Source organism: Poecile atricapillus, chromosome 1 (genome assembly GCF_030490865.1).
Source record: "Poecile atricapillus isolate bPoeAtr1 chromosome 1, bPoeAtr1.hap1, whole genome shotgun sequence".
In the NCBI taxonomy this organism is placed as follows: Eukaryota; Metazoa; Chordata; class Aves; order Passeriformes; family Paridae; genus Poecile; species Poecile atricapillus.
The window spans coordinates 68891007-68914518 of record NC_081249.1 but is presented as its reverse complement, the minus strand read 5'-3'; the positions used below and the strand labels follow the sequence as shown (position 1 = coordinate 68914518).

Genomic DNA, 23512 nt, shown 5'->3' with positions numbered 1-23512 from the left:
AAATAGGCAAAAACCTGAATAAAACTGGTGTGTCAAAGTGACTGAGTCTGGAGATTACCCTATGTTTAGTTTCTTAGAGGATTTGTATGGGAAGATAGGCACATGTCTATGTGTGTGTGTGCATGTATACACACACCTGCACGCTCGCAAGCACACCATGCTGCGTGTTCTGCTTTCAGGTATCCTCTGGGAAGAGGGTCTGTGTTTCCAGTGACTGTAGAGGGGATAGGGCTAGAGCACCAGAGGGCCTGGGATCACCAACAGGGTCACAGTGATAGGCATGAGGATTGGGCACTGAGATGTCCTGCCAGTACATCACCCAAGTGCAGTAGTGAGGGCAGCCAGGAAGTCAGAGCAAGCCCACATACAGCAGGAGGTGCAGAGACAACAATGGTTATGTGTATGCAGCTCTGTGAGCTGTAGAAGAGAGCCCAGTGTGTAGTTTCCCTTCTGCAGACAGGGATACTCCCACTGTTCATGTTTATTTACACCAAATGGGTGTGATGAATATTTTACATCCCACACAGGTTCGTCCCATCTGCCCTTGTTGGTGTCTCCCGTGGCGCAGCACATGGCTCCAGGCAGCTGCAGAAATGAGCAGCAGGACTTGTCCTCAGCAGCACTGCTGGGCTGATGGCTGCTTCTGAGGCAAACAGGCTTCACAGTTGTTCTTATTACCACGCTCTGGTTTCATCTGTGGGGGGAAATTAGCTGTATTTCTTCCTTGTTTTATTTTGTTGTGTTTTTTTAATTGATTAGTGCACTAGAGTCAATGAACAGACCCAGAGGGATGCTTCTCCTCAGGGGATGTACTGAGTATGTGCACATGGATTGTACAAGAAGCCCTGGCACGTTTGGTGTGCTGGCTGGGGAGTACCGGGGTCCATCACCATTTACCCAAGAGGTGCCTGAAGTTGGACCTTATTTGAGGCTGGAGATGCCTTTACACACCTGAGATTTGGTACCCCAGGCACTTGGATGCATGCTGCAGGAGGACCCTGCAGTTCTGTGCAGGGTCTTGGCTTCCCCAAGAGCAGAGAAAGCTGTTTTCCCCCTTCATTTGCAATATTGCCTCACCTGGCACATGGGATATTCTTCTTGTGCCCAGCAGAGGCACCTTGCTCGGGCTGAACCTTAGCCTGGCGGATTGGTCTGACCACAAGACAGTTGTGATCCCTTCAGCAGCTGGAAGTTGGCTGCATTTCTGGAAATGGTTTTTGAAGCTTCTTGGAAAAACTTGTGTTATGCTGAGCTGCCTGCTTTAAGCTGCCTCACACTTAGCAGCCAGGCAGGAGGTAAGCACCAAGGCAAGTCTCTGACAGGCAAAGCTCCCCAGCCCTCCAGAGAGGGAGTGACAGCCCACAGATAGCTTGCAGGGTAGGGAAAGATATGCTTGATAGGTGAAAGTGTCTGCAGAGTTATTCTGCCCTGGAAAGTAGAAGGAAATTTTTTAGGAGGGACTGGGTGTTGTCCAGATATCTCTGCATTTCCAGTGGGATCCATGTTGCAAAAGAAAAAAGGGTTTGGGATTTCTTTCTGCTCTGACTGTGAAAAACAGAGATCACCTTCTGATGTGTTACAAGTTTCCAGATATTTGGCCTGATTTTTTTATGCTTTCACCTCTTTCTTACTCGTATTCTTAAAAACAAACACATTACAAAGGAGCATCACATGCTCAAAGCAATGGCTGAATACATGAAAAGGATTATTTCAGAAATAAACAGGGAACAGTTAGGTATATACCATATATTTGTGTAGGTGCCATTCATATGACTATAATGCTTGAACTTCTTTCCCATAGCCTTGGAATATCTTCTGTTTCATGTAAAACTTAATTTCACCAATCTTCAGTTAAAATGCAGTACTAGAAGTTACTGAGTGTTAGATGCACTTTAAAAAAATGTTCTGTCTTCTTTCCCCTGCCCCAAAGGCATTTTTAAATGTCATTTGTAGAAAGACTTCAGATTATTTACTGTGTTCCCTCACCAATGCATACTCCTAAGCTAGAACGCTCTGCTGATACAACTCCCTGTCTCTCCAAAATTACTGTCGCAGTCCCAGGGGGTGACAGTGTAAATATCACAAGTCCTCTTATGTAGATCCGTCAGCAGATGCATTCAGAGCTGACGCACAAGAGGGACTTTGCAGCAGTCTAGTGGAACTCTCCCTGTTGATCAGAATTCCTGGCTGATGTGAGATTGTTCCAGTGCAAAGTAAGGCTTGAAAATACAGATAGACCATGACAACTATTTCACCTCCTGTGGTTCAAGACTGTGTGCCACATCTGCAAAAACCTCTCATATAGACATGCTGACAGAAATGCAGCGTTTCCTTTATAAGTGAAGTTCTGATGTGATCTTCAGTTTTTCAAGTATTTCTTATCCCATTTGCAGTCCATGTGGACACTGGTTACAGATTTAAGCAGCTGGAGAGCCACATATTTGATGAGTGGACTGCAAGCTGCCTGCACTTTGGAGCATATAAAACCAACACTCTCACATTCCCACTGCACTGGTTTTGAGTGATGGATGCAGCAAAGCCAGGCTGAAACCAGCTCTGCCTGGAACTGTGGTCTGTTTCCATCAGCTGGAAGGGAGTAACCCCAGGAGCAATTAGAGCTTCTGGTGTCATCACAAATCAATGTGAGCTTCCACTGTGAGCATGTGTCATGAAAGGCTGTCAAGATCTTTGGGTGAGTAAGCAGAGATGCAGCCAGCAGAAGTGAGGCAGTGACAATACCTGCACATTCAGCACTGGGGACACTGATACTGAATATATGACATTTAGCACTGGTTCTCACACGTTTTCACAAGACAATGAAAAATGAGGAGGTAAAAGAAGAGTAATAAACAACTCTGAGGTCTGGAAAAATCCCTTTTTGTGAGAGACATCAGAGAACTGTTGACTTCTTTGTGAAAAAAGGCAAAGTGGCTTGAGTGCAGAGCAGAAAAATTCTCATAAGGAGGTACTGCTGTGTACCAGAAATCAGGAGAAAGTTTAGCAGAAACTACTGCTAAATTTTGCAGAAGTTTTGCAGCTTCAACATGTGAAGGAAGCAGAGACTTTTAGGGCTAGAGATCACCAGTTATTAGAAGAAACCACTGTGAGAAGAGAAAGCAGATCCACACCTTCATGTCAGCAGTTTGCCAATGGTTGCCTTTATAGAGGGGATGTTTTCATCAAATGTAGTTATAGACCAGCAGCTGTGTGAAATATCATGTCCTGTGATAAGAAAAATCATACTATTTGATTGAACCATCCCTTTGTCCTTTGACCTTAAAGTCTACTAAGATCTATAGGTAGCAGAAATATCTGAGTATTTAATATTTGCTGGTACAATACATGTTCAAGGGGAGATGCCTATTTTGAGGTTGAAAGCATTTTTCAGATAATGTTAAGATGAGTTTTCTATGCAGAACAGCTTTTCATCACACTCTCTAATGCAGGGTAACTTGCACCTTCTTCTGAATTTTCTGGCAATAATTATGGCTCGATGCAGGATCTAGATTAGACAGACCATGATTCAAAGATATATATATAAATGCTAATTATTGTGCTCCAAGGACATTTTTGCCTTTCTTTTAAGTGGAAAGTATATCTCCTTGATACTCCTTTGTCCTCACAGCCATCCAAGAGTATGTATCTGCACTTTTGAATCAAATATGCAACATACAACCTGTCTCTCACTTAACCCCCCTTTCAGGTCTGAGCTATCTGGTTCCAGAAATGGACTCTAAAAGGTTTCAAATGCAATTCTCCTGAAATTCTCTGGCTTTGCTCTTGCCCCTGAGATCTAGTTCACATGCAGCTTCCTACAATCACTTCTCACACATCATAGCTTCAGAAGGTGGTGGTGTAGTTATTATAATATTTATTATGGTTCTTCCTTAAAACCAGCTCTAACTACAGATGAGTTAGTATAAAAGATGTGTTTCTAAAATGAGTTCTAAAAATCATCTGAGCTGGGTTTTCTTTGGGTAAAAACCTCCCAAACCCACAACTAATTGTTGGAATTCTCATGAATGGTAGTAAGTACTGTTCCTCTCAGCAGAGCACTGAGAATTTTTCCAATAGGAGAACCTTGTCCATGTAAAGCTGCTGGAATTTTTTGCCACTGCCATTGCTGTCATAGAATGTCAGCACTTGTGCCTTGCTCTGCTTGGCCTCAAAGTACAGCAGCTTGAAGTTGTCATTGGCTTTGGGCCAGAGTAACTCGGGAGTGGAGGAGAGGAGATTACCTGTTTGTTGGGAGAAGGAACATTTCTCTGCAAAGTTGATTTAAGAAAATGGCTATCTGCTTGCAGCTACTCAGATGTTTGGAATTCAGATATAGCCTTGCAGAGGATGTATTCCCGGGTAGAGGGCAGGTGAGGAGTTCTGTGAAAATCTGCATTTTTCCTTGTGATATTGGTGCATAAATGATATTTCATATGAAGAAACATGAATTCCCTGACAGTGAGAGCTAGTTCATTTGGAATGCTTGCTTTGTACTGTTCCAGCCATCAAGAACTAGAAAACTTAGTAACCAAGCATTGTTCTCTCATGAATTTTAATCCATGGCCTTGCAAACTACTGACACTAAAATAAATGTAAGGCTACACTAGCAGAAATAACAAAACTCTGAAGGAATTCTGTTTAGATCCTCACATTCTTTTTATATGATAAATGAATTTAAAAAGGAGTCATCTGGCTGGGCTCTCTCACTTGAGAAACAGAGGGAAAGTAGTCCGTGTTAATTTGTTAAATTCTAGAGTAAACATTCTATTCATCCAAATATGCAATAGCATAATTGTATAGTTGAAAACCTAGATTAAAAAACGCTTGCTTCCATATAAGTTGCCTGAGGATCATTAAAACCTCATGGTACTGAGTCATGCACAAAATGTGAAGCCTCACTGTAAATCCAAGGGAAATTGCCATTCTGGGGCCATCTGGCATGACTTTCAGCTCTAGCTGAGTCATCTCACTGAAACTCATTGCTGACTGCTCATGGCTTCAGAAATCCCTAAATCACTGTATTACATTTTCTGAATTTTTTTGTTGTTGTTGTTTTGGTTTTTTTTAAGTTAGGCAAGGACAAAAGTAAGAACCTGTCATGGGGTGGCTTTACCTTTAAGGTGGTTTTGGGAGCTAAGGAAGTTGAAGTTTCCTAACCTGGAAAATAATCAACCATATGTGTATGTCTGAAGAGCAATGTGGAGAACTGTGCTGCTGATGAGAGAGCTGTGTCAAGACTTGTGATGCACCTCCAACAAGGAAAGTGAGGTGTAATAGTGAATGTATTTGCTTTTCTTATTTCCTTGGGCCACTGTAGTTTTCAATCTGACAAGATTAGGGTTCAGGGGCTTGTGAGGATTCTCCTCCTGGCTAACAGCAGAGTGTGGATTCCATTCCTTGTCCTGGGGAAGCTGGTCCTGTGCCAGTGAAGCTGACTCTCCCCAAATTCACCACTTTATCCCTGCTTTAGTTTTAACCTCCATCTGATTCAGTGCCCAAACACTTATGGGACTATAAGGAAGGAAGCTGGGACAAAACAGGTGACCAGGAGAGAGGAAGATTAAAACAATTCCTCTGAGCAGAACTCATCTTCATTGGTTTCAAGCACTCACAGAAGTACAATGTGACTGACAATTTCAATAAGTGAAATTGGAAAGAGAATTTAGGACTAGTTGAGACTGTTGTCAAATTATACTGCTTGCAGAATTGAAGAATTAAGAATACTGACAATAAATCAGTTTCAGTCTTTGAGGCCAATGTTTGTGTTATTGAAAAATAGATTGAGTTTACCCACTTGTCTGCAACTCTGTCAGTATAGTCAGCTGCCCTCTTGTAGGTGTCAAAATTCTGACAAAGTCCACCTGCATGTTGTGTCACACAAACTGTAACAGTGTTTGGAGAGAGTACATGCAGGGAAATAGGTTGTGATAATCACATAAAATGTGCTGGATGTCCCTTCTCCTTGCTGTGCTCTCCCATCTTTGGCATGCCACTCAATCATTTTCTGAGCCCCCTGTTCAAAATGCATTGCTGGAATAGCATTGCCCTATTCTGCCTCTGCACTGCCTCAGACAAAATCCTGCCCCCAGTGAATACCGCCAGCCAGACTTCTCCTCCTGCCATCCTCTGGAGGTGCTCAATGTCGCTGTCACGCTCGCCTCCCGCTGTTGACTGCAGAGAATGCCAGGAGGCGGCAGCTGCCGATAGCCTGGCTTATCCATCACTCTCCAGAGCTGAGACATTACAGACCTTGCAGTGTCTCGGCTGTGCACCAGGTCCTCTGCATCTGGCTGTCACATCTCATTCCTGCAGTCTCCTGTTCCTTGTCTCCCTTCACCACTGCATATCCCTTTGTCCTCTGAAATGCCACCTGCAGAACGATCTTTCCTTTCTCCCTAGTTTCGTCTCTTTTTTTTGAATCTGTGCTTTTGTTTCTTTACCAGGTGAAACAGTTTTTGAACTTTTGGTTTGCCCCACCTCAGCCTTCTCTCCCAATTATCTCTCTCTGTATCCCCGTGGTGCTGTCTTCAGTCTCCCCCACCCCTAACCACTGTCTCCTTCAGCGTTCTCCTTGCTTCTTTTGTTTATTTCCATAAGTACTGGATAGTGCCCTAACAACTTATTCCTACAGCTGGCAGTCCTCTTGCAAACAAATTTGCATCCCCTCATATTTCCTGCATTGTTTTTTGCTGCTCATGCCCTCAGAATGTTATCTATTCGAATTTAATTGAATGTTTGTTTGACATACTTCGCATGCTATGCCCGTCAGCAAGCCTTTCCAGTGTTTCATAAAGGATGAATATGCAGGTCCCTTGAGGATTCTCCTGCTCTGTGACACACATAGCACTGCATTATACCTTTATCTCCCAGAGCTTCCCCAAGACTCTGTTTTTCCTTCTCCACGGATCTCCATCTTCAGTATCCTTGCACTGTGAAAATCCAGGGAAAGCACTATATTTCTCCCAGGAAGGTTAGCCAGCCTCCAAAATATAAGGAAACATCAGATACTAATGGTTAGGAACCCAAATCTTCTTACATATGTCAGAATATATGTATAGAACCCTGATGATCTATTCTTTATTCTCTACAGGGCAGAGTGATACACTGATACATAGAGGCCATTATGGAGCTAAAGAGAATAATGTGCCCTATTTGGGGATCATAGTAAATTATAAAATATGGCAAATGTAACCCTATCTCTCCCAATTTAGTTCAGATAGATGTAAAATACTGGAATTTCTTGGACAGTAAATAGGAATTGTATTATGTGCATTGTGGAAGAAAGCATTGATTCTGTCACTGTAGGGAAAAATTGCTGCCCATGGTGCCCCTTTACCATTAGAATAGGTTGATTACAGACTGGGCCACTCCCCTGGGACATTTAGGAACATGTAGGTATCTTCCTTGGCCTTTAATTACCTAAGAGCCTTACCCTGTCAGGTGCTAACTACATTGTGTTTCCACTGAAGTCAATAAATATTGTAAAAGATACCTTATTGAGTCACTTGTTTTGTGCAATTACTTTAATGGTTTAAAATCTAATTTTATCAGACTTATTTCTTCTTATATTTGTTGCTAATCCTATACATAAGGAGCTTTCTTTTGTGGAATTTATCTGTATTTTCTCTTTCCAATAATGAAACAAATACACAACTTTTATGAAGAACGTTTTTTTTACTAACAGTGCAGGTCTTCCCAGCCCATGTTGATCTCTGTCTTATCCACAGACTTCTTCATTCTGCCTTGAAGGGAAATGTGAGCCAGATCTGTTGGGACAGAGCTCCATGCAAAGCAGTTTGGCATTCTGGGTGTGGACCATCAGCAAAATCCATAGCAAGCAATTATTAGTGACGATGCACAGACAAGCAGTATTGCATGGATAGGAAAAGCTAGCAAAGTTCATTCTGGGTCATCAAATCCAGACCCTCTCTGTTGCCAAATCCTATAACTTCTTCCCTGAAATGTTCAACTTCCAGCTGGAAAGTCATTATATTTTCCTCTGTTTCTACCAGAGGACTGTTACAGACTCTCTTGTGGCTTAGGTATGCCCGAGTTCACACCCTTTTATCCTTATGTAAATACATTTTTTTGACCTTGAAGTATTTCTGCCTCTCTTAGTGCTCTCCCTTTATTTATAGAAAGGCTGTAATTTTCAAACTTTACTGCTGTTTTCTTAGAAGAAGCAGATGTGTATTTACATGGCACCCCTCCAGTGGTGTGGGCTGTATATTCCCTGCCTCAGAACTGCTATCCCCCAAACACAGAAGAGATTTCAGGTGAGACCTCTCTGTGGCTTTTCTTAAAGCATTTAAACTTCCCTCTTAGTGTTTCCTATAGCCTGAGGTTGTATTTACTTTATTCAGATCTGAACGGTAGTCATCGTTCTTATTCATCCCATGACTGGATAAGCAACACAGGTTTTTGCTGTTATTTCCAGCTGATGAGTTTCTATCCTCTACTTGGATTTCCTGTTATTTGTCCCTATGATTGGGACCTTGGACTGCTCAGTATTCTATATTTCTTATCATGACCACTCCTATAACCCTAAATAGCATCCAGCTTGAGAAGTGTGGTGTTTTAACTCACCCCTTGATGGACAGGGCATCCCAGCATCACGTTAACATTAGCACTCACTAATATTTGACCAGGGTCAAAAGTGAACGACATGACTTGCCCCCAGGGCTGATCTTTGAACAGCTCTATTAATTATCTCCACCTAGCCCAACAGTTCAATTTACTGCAAGTCCTTGTCCTCTTCCCCCAAAGGCCTCCTTCCCACTTAACACTCCTTCAGCAACTCCCAGTCTTTCCTGGCCTGATGATCAGTGTGGTCGGCACCACATGGTCACTTGGTCATGTCACATGTAACATGGGAGTTACATTTACCTTTATCTGAAAATATCAATTCTTTTGGTGTACAGAGGCAGCAATCTGCACTGGTGGTAGATCTATCTGCCTTTGGTGCTCTCTTGTGCTTAACAAGGTGTTTTAAAAATATTATTCCTCTTAGTATTTGATCTAAGTGCCACATGCCACTGAAATCAGGCACACAACTCTAGCAGATCAAAAGTAAGAAGCAATAATTTAAAAACCTTGTTTTGAACCTGCTGTTTAAAGTGCCAATTCTCACAGAATGTGGCTGTAGGGGCTGTCCTCTCCTCTGACGTGCCTGCTTTGCTGAGTGTTTTGCTCCTGTCTCATTTATGTCCATTTCCTTTTCTATATCCTTAATTCCCAAGGCATTGCTGCCCTCAGGTGTGTGCTCAAAGTCCTCCACATAGTAACCTACCTGTCAGCATGCTGCCACCACAGAGACCCCTCCTAAATTCTTTCTTCATCCTCCTTGTTTGTACCTTTGACTGAGGAACTGCTCTTTAAAAGAGATTCTGTTTTCCACTTGCTTTCTTAACTTTGGTCTTTTCTCACCTTAATGCTACACACCTTGACCTGAAAGATGAGGTTTAATTCAAACTGAGTTTGGTTTCACTTTCTCCAAAAGGATCTAAGCTGACCAAAGAGCCCAGCAGCTCTCCCAATTACATCCCCTTATCAATCCTAAATCCACCTCTGGGACCTCAATTCACCCTTGCCAGAAGGACAACAGATGATTTCTGCTTAATTTAAGTTCCACTCTAATATTTTTTCTTCCAGTTTAGTGCTTAAGTGGTACTAAACTCATGCATAGACCTTGCTAGCTAATCTTTACTTTAGATTTATAATCACTTGCAAACAGCAAATCCCCCATTCTTAGCAAAGCAGTTGAAGAAGATGAGTACTTCATTTTAAAAGCATAACAAAAGGAATAATGGCTGGGTTTTATTTTCTCTGCCTGACAGTCAGACATGGATCCAAATACTGTAGTTCTAATATCCAGCTCAGTGAAATGTCCATGGTAATTTGTCTACATGTGGTTGTGTAGGTTTTCTTCTATGGCAGTCAGAAAGTTTCCAGTTGGGTTTTGGACTGGAAAAGATCCCAATTACAGACTTCAATTACAGACAGGTTGTATGGTGAAAAAAAAAGCTCCTACAGTGAGGATGAAATTATTTCACCATAGAAGGAAGACTCTTTTTACCTCTACTCTGTAGCTGTTCAGTAGCCAACCAAACTAATTTTCAAATGCTGTAAAGAAAGTTAGGTCTTGAACACAAACGTTAAAAGACATGTATTTGGAGTGCAGTTTTAAATTTGGTTTGGTATTTGGGTTTTGTTTTTTGTTTGTTAGGTGGGGTTCCTATGTTGTTGGCTTTGTCTGTTTGCTTGTTTTTAATTACTTGACGTTGAAGTCCTGGCAGGGCTAAGGAAGAACGAGAGAGAGAATAAGAAGTTAACACAAAACACAGTTTCCTGAGAACTTAAATGTAATTTAACAGTTTTGGTGGACATTCTTTTTGGTTCCTACCATTTTTTAAATCACTTTGTGCATCACCAGTCGCAGTTGAACATACACTTAAACAAAAACACCTGTCCAGAGAAGCAAGACCTGCGCGTCTTTCCCACCAGAAGGCAGAGCTGTTCAGCAATAAGGGCAATGTCACTTTTCTTATGTTTGGTAGTGATTTGGCTTTCAGGAAGAGAGTGGTTTTCAGGTTTAAACAGTGGACACAGCACAAATACCACCTTGGGTGTGAGTCACTGAACTCTTTTACTCTTTTTTATTAAATTATGTTAATTGTCTAACATAAATTGTTAGTGAAAAATGTGCCATGTCAAAAGCAACAGCCCAGGAGAAATGAGGCTGCTGCAGCTCCATGTCCTGGGTCCGGCCAAGAAAATGTGTTCCCTGTAGGCAAACTGATACAGACCAGACATTTGCAGCACACCCGTGTGTATATGCAGGTTAGGGTTAGGTTGTTGTTGTATCATGTAAATACATACATATACATGGCCAAAAAGTTAGGCCTGCCCTTAAGAATTACAGAAGTCTCTGGGCACTTTGCACACATCTGGTTTTGCCATTACAAGAGGTCGCCAAGGTCCAGTGGATGTTAATCATCCTCACAATTTAAACAAACGATTTCAGGAAAACTCCTTTCAGGGAGAGTAGAGCGTCTCGGGAGGCTGGGGGACACCCGGGAGTGGGGGGACACCTCTCAGGGCCCGCGGACGAGCCGGCGGCCGGTGTCTCAGCCTGGAGCGAGCGGCTGGCAGGCAGCGCCCGCCGCCGGGCCCCGCGGAGCTGCGCAGCGCTGCGCTCGCCCCGGGAACGCGCCAGCAGAGCCGCGCAGAGCCGCACAGAGCCGGGGGGCAGCCGTGCAGAGCCGTGCAGAGCCGAGCAGAGCCGCGCAGAGCCGCGGGGCCGCCGTGCAGAGCCGTGCCCAGCTGCAGAGCCGTGCAGAGCCGCGCAGAGCCGCACAGAGCCGCGGGGCCGCCGTGCAGAGCCGTGCAGAGCCGCGGGGCCGCCGTGCAGAGCCGTGCAGAGCTGAGCAGAGCCGCGCAGAGCCGCTGGGCAGCCGTGCCCAGCCGCAGAGCCACACAGGACCGCGCAGAGCCGTGCCCAGCCGTGCCCAGCCGTGCCCAGCCGCAGAGCCCTTAGGGCGGCCGGGAGGGCCCCAGTGCGGCAGAGCCAGGAGGGGATTTGGGAGCGCTGCGGGATAACAAGCGCGGCGGCAGCCAGCCGGGACGCAGCTTAAAGGCACCATCCGAGCGGGAGCGCAGGACAGGGACTACGGTGATCAGTGGCTGTGGATGCGGCACGGAGAAGAGAAGCCAGCGGCACCCCGGCTGAGAGCCCAGTCTCGGATTTCAGCGCCTTTGGGGCTGTCGCTGCGAAGTTTCCAGCCCCGTCCCGGCAGCCGCCCGCCCCGGCACTTCCCTGCGATGGCGCTGCTGGACGTGCCCTGCCGTGGGCAAGCCTTTGACAGCCGGAGCAGCCTTTTTCGGGAGAGGCCGGATCCAGCGGGCGAGCAGCGGTGCGGCGGCAGGGCGGGGAGCGGGCAGCGCTTGCCGGGGGGCGAACCCGCCGGGCTCCGCGGCACCGTCCCTTCCCCGCATCCCCCGGCATCCCCCGGCATCCCCCGAGGCCCCGGGAGGCATCAGGTTGACAAGTCCCCTTGGCCGGTCTCGGCGCGGGGGGACGTGACATCCCTTTCTGACAGTGTCACCGCCCGGGGCTCGTCCTCCGGCTCCGGGCCAGGCCGGCGGCAGTCCGGCGGGTGTCGGTCCGGTGGGTGGCTGTCCTGCCAGCATGGGCAAATGCTGCTCCACGTGTTTTCCCCCCTGTCTGTGCGAGGACGAGACGGTACTTTTGCCTCTTTCTTTTAACCTTTGGGGACAGGGAAGGACGGTAGCCGTGATAGAGCCTGTGCTGCTGCTTCTCGCTGGGGTCGGTGGCGGATGCGCTTCCCGGGTGGCGGAGAGGGGAGTGATGCTCGGCTTGTTTGCAGTGTGCTGATCTCCCCTTCACCAGGGACAGGTCTAAGTGTCGCTTTCTCATGCACTGCAGTGCCTTACATAAGTTTGTCCTGCAGTCTAAATTGAAGGGTTGGATGCTCGTGAAACAAGGAGGGACTGCTGGCATCTTCTGTAGCAACAGTCGGTTTGATACTCTGTTCTGCTTTTCTTACATTTTTAATAGCCATGTGGAGTACAAGTTATAAGGGAAACTTGCAGAGAGTTATAAAGTTTGAAGAGATATTATTCAGCCTATAGCTGTCCTAAAGTTTTACATCTCCAACAGAGGAATGATCTTCCAGTCTAGGAAAAGTGAAACAAGACAAAACTACCTGTTTTCTTACATCTGTGTGAATCGAAATAAAACACATTCCTAGTCACCAAAATGGGGCATGTAAGAAATGTAAGTAAGTAAGTACACATCTACAGGCAGCAGGAAAATAGCATGTGCAAGAGTTGTTGTGGGACACTTTGAAAGCATAGCTTTTCCCATTATTATTCTAGAAATTTGCCTGGGTTTTATGTACAGAAGAGTGAGAGAATGAACATATACATTTAATTTGATTAATAGAAAATATCTTGGCAGAAACACATGTTTGTGCAATGTATTCTGTTAGTTTGGCTTTATGATATATTCATACAACTCTGTTATAAAACTGATTGTGTCTCCCATTTACCTAATAATAGTTCAAATATAGCTCAAGATACGCTACTAACCAGGTTAAGAAAAAATGTGTGGGTTAATATAAAACTTGGCAAAGTGTAGTCACTGTGGAATATCTAAGTGCTTGTAAACTTTAACCTAAAGGGTGTTATGAGGAAGGATTACCTGACAACCAGCATGATTGAACAGCACTGTTAAAACACCTCTTTTTAAAGGAACACTGTAGGTAATTTTGAATATCAGCTGCAGTGGGATTCAGTTATTGCTTCTACAAGTTTCATCTGAAATATTTATTGGTACAAGAGAATTCCCAATGTATATGATTCTCTTTTCAATTATAATATAACACCTTGCCACAGGGAAGCCTGAATACATCACAACAGTGACTAAGCACCGTTTGCAGGTCAAGGATTTATTTTTTTTTTTTAGTATTTTGAAAGCTCTGCATAGAAGACTGGAGAAACTGGAGGAGCAGTTTTAATAGCAAGTGCCACAGAGCATCTCAGCATCTGCTGAGATTTTAGGAGATACTGTAGAGAACTGAGAAGTGTGTACAGTGGAGACACTGTACATACATTTGAATCTTAGAATATAAACAAACAAGTTGGCAGGGTGGAGAGTCTTGTCAATTTGGGAAGATAACTCCAGGCTCCCAGGTTTGTTTCCTAGCTGCTGCTGATTTTCTTCGTGGATCTGAGCAATTTTCTGGCATTCCTTGCCTTATCTGGCCCATTTGTACTTACTATTACTTACCTATTGTTAAAAAGTACCTGGAGGTTTACTTAGTTACTATTTCTAATTCATTTGTACCTTTCAGTTAGGTTGTAGCTGTCAGAGGAGAGAGACTCTAAGACAAATCTGCCTCCCCATCCCTCAGTTATTCCTGGTCCAAGGTAAAATCTTGACTTGTCTCTCTGATGATGTGTCCTTGAGGATATCTACCTGTCATCTGAAGCTCCATGCAACTAAAGCAGAGCCTTTCATAGAACCACAGAATTACAGAATAGTTTGGGTTGGAAGGGATCTTTAAAGACCATCTAGTCCGACACCACTGCAATGAGCAGGGACATCTTCAATGAGATCAGGTTGCTCAGTGCCCCATTCAGCCTCTGCCCACAATTCATCTCTACCTCCTCTCTTAATCTGTTTGGACAACGCCAGCATCTTTCCCATCCTCAGGTCCGTATTATGACGTCTCCTACCAAGTTATTTTCCTAGGTCCTTGCATGTGGTTTTATCTAAATTCAGCTGATATTTTCTGAGCTACACTGCTAGGTTTGGCCACTGTTATTTAATTGCACAAATTCCTGTTCTCTTCCTACTCCTCTGCCTACCTGCCTTGTTTTCTGGAGCTCTTGCACCAATGTAGGTCATGCCTCAGTCCATCCTCAGGATGCTTTGAGTTGAATGGAGAAGTCACATGTGCCATTTTCAGTGTCTGTTTCACTTGCTGAAATGCTGTCCAGTATCAAGCCTTTCACAGGAGAAATATTAAGAGGTCTGTATGCTATAGAGCTGATGATAGGAAAGAGTTGTTACTGTGTCTTTTATTCAACAGAGCAGCAGGACAAACACATCATTCTACCTGTTTTATTCTACTTTTCTTTCTGTCTGAGGAGATGGGTCATATTCCAGACACAAGACTTAATTCTTATGTTGAAGAGCTCAGGAATGAGGAAGAAGTTTTTTTCATTTCCATCATGAGTGTAATCTTATTTTATGAAAATTACTTCACTATCAGAGTAATTTCTTGGGATAGATCCAACAGAAGACCTTTGTCATCATTTTTCTGAAAAGTAATACAGTCCATTATTCATTAAAAGTACATGAAAAGTAAATGCAACATTTTAATTTGTGCTAAACACATTTTTTGGTTTCACATTTTTGGGCATAAAAAAAAAAAAAAGAATTCCAGATCACATCAAAGAATTTTTTTCTTCCTTGCCATTTAACTGCTGCACTGGAAATGGTGGATATTTGCACAATCCCTTTACAGGATCTCTGGTCTTTTCACCTACTGAAAACAGGTGTGTACAGATGATGAACCTTATTAAACCTAAGTTAGATTTGGCCCTTAGATGCTCACCCTCAATGGCTCAGCTCCAAGTGGTGACCTAGAAGAGAATCCCTACAAAGCTCCTTTGATATGCTGAGCCTCAGTGGACACAAAACTCTTGGGAGGGCAGCTGCCAACCCTGTCTTCTCTTTCAAATACTTTGTTGAGATAAATATTAATGAAGATTGATTAACCCAAAGGGACATCGTCTTGACTTGGTTTCTTATCCATTTGTTTTGGGGATGTTTTTCCTTGTGTGCTTGTAAATTTTTGAACTGTTGTGATGTTCTGATGGTGGATGTAAAGGAATCTCAGCACTGAATGTGATAGCTTTACATTCCGAAGTCAGAAGATCCAGATTTGCTTTACTGTAATCTTTGGTTTCCTTAGTGCTGGCATTCCCAATTCCCTGGCTACACTGACGGGGGGGTGATGGTTATCTGCAGATACTGATGATAACAAGAAGGGGCTTTTTTGTTTTGCATTGCTGTTGTGTTTACACTGTCGCTGGAGCACGTGCAGTCCAAACCTATCATGTCACACTGACAAAGCAGGTTGCAGTTCCAGAAGATGTCAGGGTTTTGTGAGCTCACTGCACATCCAGGAAACCATGAGGCTGATTTCAGCCAAAACTACACCTCTCTTCCACAAGTGGAAGATAAGCACTCGTGCTGTTGCTCTCTAGAAGAACTCTCTGAGTAAGAGGGACTTCTTGAAGCCTTGGCACTGAGGGCAACCCTTGCACATCTGATCTCCCAGGAAACATAAGTGTGAAGTCCCAAAGAGCAGACAGAAAGCTCTGACCAAAATAAAACGCAATGCAGGAAGTATTGTCAGAGCAGTAAATGACAGTGAAGGCATCTGAGCTGTGCTGATCTGGCTGCCCCAGGTAGCCCCAGGGGCTGCTCTGCTCTGGAAACCACAGCCCCATTATGGTGGGAGGCAGACATGACCCCTGCTGCCCTGGTGGGTTGGTGTCCGTGCTGGAGCTGGAGTTATGAGATGGCATTTTTAAGCTGACACTTATGATGACATGATGACATTTTAAGCTGAATAGTAATTCCCCCCATTTTTGGAGAGGATCCCACCACCAAGTATCCTTAAGGATAGGAAAAACCTTATCTAAGATAAAACATCATGTAAAATGTGAAACCTGTAATATTGCTTTTGGGGGGATCAAAAATTTAAACACTTTTTCTCAAAACAAAGTAGGTTTTTTACTTGCTTTTAATTTTTTTCATGTAAAGAGAATAGTAACAATCCCAGTTTTGCTTATCTATAGGTGCTGGTAATGATTTGTGCACAGCTCTCTTGCTTTGAGTGGCTTTTGTTTCAAAGAATGAGAGCTGGTAATTTGAGTGGGTGCTTCCCATGTGCAGGTCTTGCATCCAGTATATCCCTGTGCCTTCAAGGGCACCAGGCCTGGCAGTCTGTCAAGAGCACTTCTTAAATTGACTCCAGTGAGTTAAACAGTACGGGCAGATGCAATGGTGTTCTCCAAAAGGGGAAATCTTACTCCTGTAAGGCTGCTGGTTTGAGAATTCTGTGTGAAGCGATCTGGTGTTTTAATAGATCATGCTCTATTTACCTGGAGTTTTTGGTTTTTTCCCCATAACTTTTTGACTAATTAGGAAAAAGAAATCCATAAGAAGGCACATAATTTTATTCTGAGCCTAATGCAGGTTGGTCAGGACTGGATAGTCTGCAGTCCTGGCACACAGCCCCCTGCGCGTTACTCAGCAGGGTATGGAGGCAGGAGGAGTCACTGGAGGAACCAGGCCTTGCAATCTTATAAACACTGAATAAGAAAGATGCCCACATCATTTGGGTCTCCTCAAGCCTTCAAGGCTCTCAAATCAGTTCAGTTTATCACTTCATTTACAGCAAATTTTCTAGAACGTGTGTCCTTTGGATCTGGTGGAAATCATCTCAAAAGGGCAATATGTAAAGGATTATTTCGAATTCCAGATTCTATTATTCTGGTATTACCAGAAATAAAGTTGTGTTACTTGTCTTAACAGAGTTAAAAGGTAAGTGCAGGAAAACTACACAGAAACATTAAGTTCTGAAATGTTTTGGGTTTTTTTCCACTTCCATTTTTGTAATATAGAATTGACTTGCTCTCTTATCTACTATGTATCATGCAGCCAAACTAATCCTGTCTGTGCCCTAGATTTTTATTAGCCTTGCTTGCTTAATATGGAAAGTTTTAGTTTTTAGGACTCTTTTTAATTCAATTTACTACTGTACTGCTTTTTCTCTTGAATATGATTTCTCTGTAGCGTCCTTTAAGGATTCTTGACCTTTTCTAGCCCGGAACATATTTATAGTAACCTGATCTAGTTTTGTTAATCTTTAGTGATCTTCCCAGCAGGGTACATTTCTTTGTCTTCTTTCTAATATGATTCATGATACATCCCAATTTAAAGTGCCCATATGATTGAACCACTATGCTGGGATTTATTGTACTAAATAAGACTCGAGTGGATGGAGATAAGAATTTTGTTTGTCAGTTTGCACAGCACTAGTCAGATATCTGCTGTCAAAGTCCTTGCATTTTGGTAATAACACCTTAACGTTGCTCATGTAAATATGTTTTCATTTTCCTTGAGCCAATTCAGCTGTTTTACTCCTTAAATATTCAGATTTCTTTTGAGACTTGTCAAGGCAAGGAGCCCTAATAAATAAAATCACAGAAACAGATGTGGAGATAGACATGAACATCAGGCTATTAGTGGCGTTTGTATGGGAATGTTCACCGGGCATAGAATGGTGTGAGTACAGAAATCTCCTCTGTAAGTTTGACTCTGTGAACGTATTAATAAGATTGGAGGTGGTTAAATGCAGACTTAAATACATGGAAAAAAATTAACAGTTTTAATAAATCCATCTTGTACATGCAGTCCAGCCATAAATGGTATGCAGGCTGACCACAAAATTATTTAAAAATGCAGATGTCTTTTTAGATACATAGGAGTAAATAGTGTATTCTGCAGTGTTGTGTGCATGTGAGTTTGTGTACATGTACTCCTAGACATGCAAGGTATTTGTAGGCAATGAGTTGTGGCTCCTAAGCTTGATTTAAAAACTGAATGAGTTCATTATAATCCCACTCCCCTCACCTAAAAGAAAAAAAAAAAAAGAAAAGAAAAAGTAGCGTGAGGAATCAATCTAATCTGCTTTACTAAATGAACACGTGAAAGTTCTTATCTGGGATAAACCTGGCTACTATACATATTTCTCTCTCTTTTTCCTTAAACAGAATGAAAATGCCCTTGTGAAAATAAAGGAGTTAGGAGTCGAGCTTGCAAAGATCAGGGAGGAAGTTGGTAAGTAGTACAAGAAAAGTAACAACAAAATGATTTTCTCGCTTTGCATGAAAGCAGATGATGATTCCCTGTGACCTGACCCTGGGGAACTTCCATACATGTGATGAAGTGTTTTCTGAAGCCCACTGGCAAAGGGTTTTGTGACTTTGCAGGGAGCCTTGATTTCACCTCTTTGCTGTGCAGATGGGTTCATTACCACACACACTGCAGCCAGTTGGGCATCATCTTTGCTAAACAAATTGTTCTCCATAAATCCATAGCATCTGTCCTCAAGCACCAGCACTGCTTGGGAGAAAGCACAACGTGATGAGAAGTGGGAGCTTGGGACCACTGCAGTGCACAGTGCCTGGGAATGCATCACCGAACTTAGGAACATTGCTGTGTTTTACAGTTCAGCTACAAACCAAAGGACACCAAGCTCAGAATTTGCTTGTTAATGTCTCTAAGGTCTCTTCCTTGTTTAAATATAGAAAGAGCAATGCATCTCATTTGGTTTGTGTATTCTCTGTATATCTGCGTGCTCCTTTTCCTTCTTAGTTTCTGATCTAGACAGGAGAGAGAGTGTAAAGACACTGCCACTCCTGAGAGTGATGGGCTTTTGCTCTGGCTTCAGGCTCAGTTCTTCTGGGCTTAAATCTCTCCAGAATGAGTGTGATGTTGGGTTCATCTACCCCAGGGCAAATGGAGGGCAGGACCACTGCGTCAGGGGACGCCTAGAGTACCAAAAGGTGTTGGAACCACTGATGACTGGAGCTGTGAATAGGGGGAGCTCTCAGCTTTCCCTGTGTGTGGGAGCCCAGCTCCTGGGTCACCCATTAAGCAGACTGTGTCATGCGGCCAGAGCATGGCGTGGCCAGCAAAGGGAGGCTCTGGCCAAAGGGGATGGGCAGAACTGCAGATCCTCCCTCTGCTTTGCCTTCATCTTGCCCATGACAGCCCACTTCAGAAAACCTGAGCACAGCCCTTTTCAGATGCCTGGCATCTTTCTGCTCCCTGCTTTTCCCCCATGAAATTCTTTGGCTGATTGTCATTTCGTAGAGAGCTTTATTGTCCCCGTGGCCAATGTATACTCCAGCAATAGCAAAATAGGTTTCCAGTTATTTCCTGACACCTGCCTTCCTCCATCCTCTGCATCTCTACAGCTCTTACAGAAGAGTTGTTGCCACTGGTGCTTTCTTCAGGCAGGGCACATCTGAAGTTCTTGGTTCAATAGCCACTACTCATCTGAAAGCCCTACCTCAATCTAGCAGGTTGGGTTTGCACATTTTCATGAGTGCTTTTTTAAGTGGAGGTGACATGGGAAGGAAAGAGAGGTTTGGCGCTGGAGATAAGGAGCTCTGCTTCTATTTACACCGTGTTTGTACAGCTGGAGTGAATACAAATCCCTGGTGGTTTTGCTGGAGAAAAGAACTTTGCCAAGGATGTAACTGCGTGTCTGTTTGGGGGTCACAGAGCAGCATGCTCACTAACAGGGGATCGCTGCTCTGCCTGCCCTTGCCATCACCCTTGCACATGCAGCAACAGACACCTCCTCTGCACAAAGCTGAGTCCTGGTGGCATATGTGGGGACAGTTTGGGTAAGAACCAGAGACACCCCAGAAAAGCAGCCTGAGCAGTACTGCTTCAGAAGGGAGATAAGCTGTAGATGTGTATGGGCTTTCTTCCTCAGAAAGGAGAAGATGGTGTGAGAAAGTCCTTTCCTCAGTAGTCCTGTGGGCATGTGTAATGGAGAGGAGTCATTACAGGCCACCTCCTGCTCCCGTCACTCTGGAAGACATGGAGATGCTGAGCAGAGGCTCTTTGTGAGTGACACAGATGGCTGGTCACCTGCTTGGTGGAGGTAATCCTCTCTGTGCAACCCTGACATGCAACATGGCCAGCTAGAAGCACTCCCAGTAGGGATGAACAAAAAGATGAACATGTGCAGTTGTTGCACTTCAGCAGACTGTGAAATAATTAATCAGCAATAAAAATCTTAATGTATATCTCTACATATTGAAGGTAAGTGACTAAGCTTTTTAGTACAAGTAAAAAATTGCTGCGCAGTCTGCTTTCCTTTGGTATAAAATTATAAATCTTACTTTTGTGAAATAACCAATAAAACTGTAGACAAGGTGAAATTAATGCCATGTACATGAGAGCATTTCTCATCAGTGCAGTTCTTTGCAGCGTCTAAAGGAGTTCAAGCTGAGGTTATTACTGGAGACATGAGGGTGCTACTGGAGACATGCAGCCCTCCTGTGCTATAGGAGGATTGTTTTGGTCTCACTATCAGATGAATTAGTGTGTGGTACAGCATTGTATGTGATTTATGCAACTAAAGAATGAAACAGTCCTTTATTTGGCAACAGCAATCTTGGGTCATTCTATGAAGAAATTCAGGGAAAACCAGAGTGTGTTATTTTGACTACAACCATGCTGTAGTTCTGACTTGCCTCCATCACTTTAAAAAGTAGTTTTTCATTAATTTAAAAATAACCAGTTAAACAACATGGGAGTTGGTCAGAAATTCCTGATTTTTCATGTGTAAATTCACCATGTCAGACTCACTGATATAAATGCCCGAATGAATCAGTAAAACAAGGCTGGACTAGCCAGTTTTGATACAGGCAGTGGGTCCAACACTTTGTTGTTCAGGCAATAGCTGCAATTCAGAGTTACAATTTGGGTGCTGAATGTGCTTGGTTTTTGCAGCATGCAGTCTTTAACTTCAACAGAAACTACAGGCTTCTGCTATGCAAAGCAATGAAACTGCAACAGAGAACCCACTCTTCAGAAAAGTAAGAATATATGTTTAAGGAAAATTCCTGTGGTAAATAAAACCACTGCTGAAGCAATAGCAGAGATGGACCATGTGTAAAAATAGCTTAGGGAGACCTGCATCCTTCTGGAGCCAGGCAAAATATTGAGGTTCAGACAACAGCGTACACTTTTACCCCCAGCACTCCTGTGTAAGCATCACATTGCATCTGAAACCAGCATGAGTGAAATATGAAGGTGATTCTCCTTTCCCAGTCCTGGGGAGGAATCTTGGCCTCTATAAACACTGAGGGACTTGTTATTTAAAGCAACAAGGTTTGCTCATGTATTTTGCTAGAAATAGCAAGGCTAGGAAAACATGACAAGCAACCATTCTACACTCAAGACACCAATCTTTATAAATTATAAATATAAGCACTTTTCAGCTGCAACCCTGTGTCTCTTGCAATAAGGAGATTTTGAATGCCAGCTGTTTCCCTTCAAACTAGTGGAAATTAAATGTCAAAATTACCTGCTCCTTTACTGTCAGACCAATGATGTGAAGTGTGTTGAGAGGAGGTATGGAGATGCATAAAAACCAAGATGAAGGAAAGGCAATGAGATGTCAAGTTTAAAATTTGTATTATCTGTGTTCTCAAAGAGTTTTGAAGCTTTTGTGCCATCTCCTCCTGGATATGCCTCCCAGTCAGAGGACACTTAACCTGAGTGTGGTGGCTGTGATTTGTCTGTGATTTTGGGGCCAAGGGTCAGGAAGAAGAGCCCACTGACATCTGACATTTCTCATAAAGAAGGAAGAAGGAAGGAAGGAAGGAAGGAAGGAAAGGAAGGAGAGGAAGGAAACAGTCCCTCTGTAAAGCCCCCAGTTCCCACAGGAGAATCCTGAATACACTCCTGAATGCAAAGTGCCAGGGCTAGGGAGGCTGCCCTGTGGCTCCTATTGTGTTTGGTGGGGGAAGGAAGGTCAGTCCAGTAGTGACATCCACCTTTCCCTCAGCTTCCCAGCCCAGCCTGAAGTGGGTTTTGCTCATCTGTTGTGCACTTAGTGCAGTAGCTGGTCTCATTTAACCCATCACACTGTCATCCCAGGAAATGCCACATTGTGTCAGAGTCATTTCTAGCCTGTAGGCAGCAATGCAGATACCTACAGAGAAGGAAAAAGAAAACTTCTTTTTCAGGTGTAGCTCTTCACAACAGACCAGTAATAGTTGTGCTCTGCTTATCTTGTTCCATGTCAGTAATACATTCGTGTAACTTTTCCGAGTCATTCTTTCTTTTTTCCTACAAGAGTAACTCACTTTAACAGTATCCCTCTCTTGATGCCTGAAAGCTAAATTCACAGTTTTTCAGCAGCATTTGCAGGTAGTCTGTTCAGGCATGTGTTCTGGGGCTCCTGCTGGAGATGACACAGCTGTTTCACCAGGACCACAGGCTGAAGGCACAGCTGGCTCCAGCAGGGAAGGCTCTCCCCCATGGTTCCTGCTCCCCGGGCAGGAGAGCTGCAGAGCCTTGGGCTCCATGGGTGTTGCCTTCTGCTGTGTCTGTCCCAGGAGAGCTGGACCTAAAGGTCCATCTCCCTACTAAGAAGATATTCAGTTTTTCCTCAACACTTCAGTCCTCAGCCTCATTTATCTTAGTCTGAGAATTATGGTAGGGATCATTCCTTCTCATTAGAGGTGTTTAATATTCTATATAGGGTAAATTGCCTCATTTTCTGCCTCCAGTGGCCTTGTTAGGTGTATGGGGAACATACCATGCAAGCTCACTTTCCCTGCTTCCCTCTTCCCTCCATTTTGCACCTGCATCAGGGTCTGATTTGTGAACAGTTTTGTAGATTCCTGTAGTCTTTCAGATTACAGGATGTTTCAGATGGACTTTCTTTTGGTTAGAGCACATTGTTTCATTGCCCAGCCCTCCCTGTGTGCTGAGTGATCTCATTAGAGAGGCTGGAGAGAGATGGGGCTCATTACATCTCCTATTTAAAGCTTGACTAAGTTTGAATTCTACTGAAGGCAGAGCTGCAAGCATAGCCACTACAGCTCTGGGACCACTTGACATGCCAAAGATAATAAAAAATCAAAAAGCAAGAGAGAGGTTTAGAGCTATAATCCAGACTTCCAGGAGACAAGACATTACAGCTAATGTACCATTCCATTCTGGATTTAAGACAAGTGGGAAAGCTTTCTATGTGGTGCCACTGAGGTGCTAAACTCACTGGTTCACTCTCTTTCTGTAAAGAGCAGAGAGCTTGACAGGAACAGAGTTCCTCACAGTGCCTCAGAAAGTATCAGGATCAGAACAGGAGCCCAGTGGTGT

General features: G+C 43.7%; 1 protein-coding gene across 1 annotated transcript in view; it reads left to right on the top strand.

The window, feature by feature from the left end:
- The window catches only part of MTUS2 (microtubule associated scaffold protein 2), a 161851-nt gene that overhangs the window by 119113 nt on the left and 19226 nt on the right, over positions 1 to 23512 (top strand). Inside the window, exon 7 of the mRNA XM_058826196.1 lies at positions 18373 to 18439. Coding sequence (XP_058682179.1) covers positions 18373 to 18439 — 67 coding nt within the window. The remainder of the gene's footprint in view (positions 1 to 18372; positions 18440 to 23512) is intronic.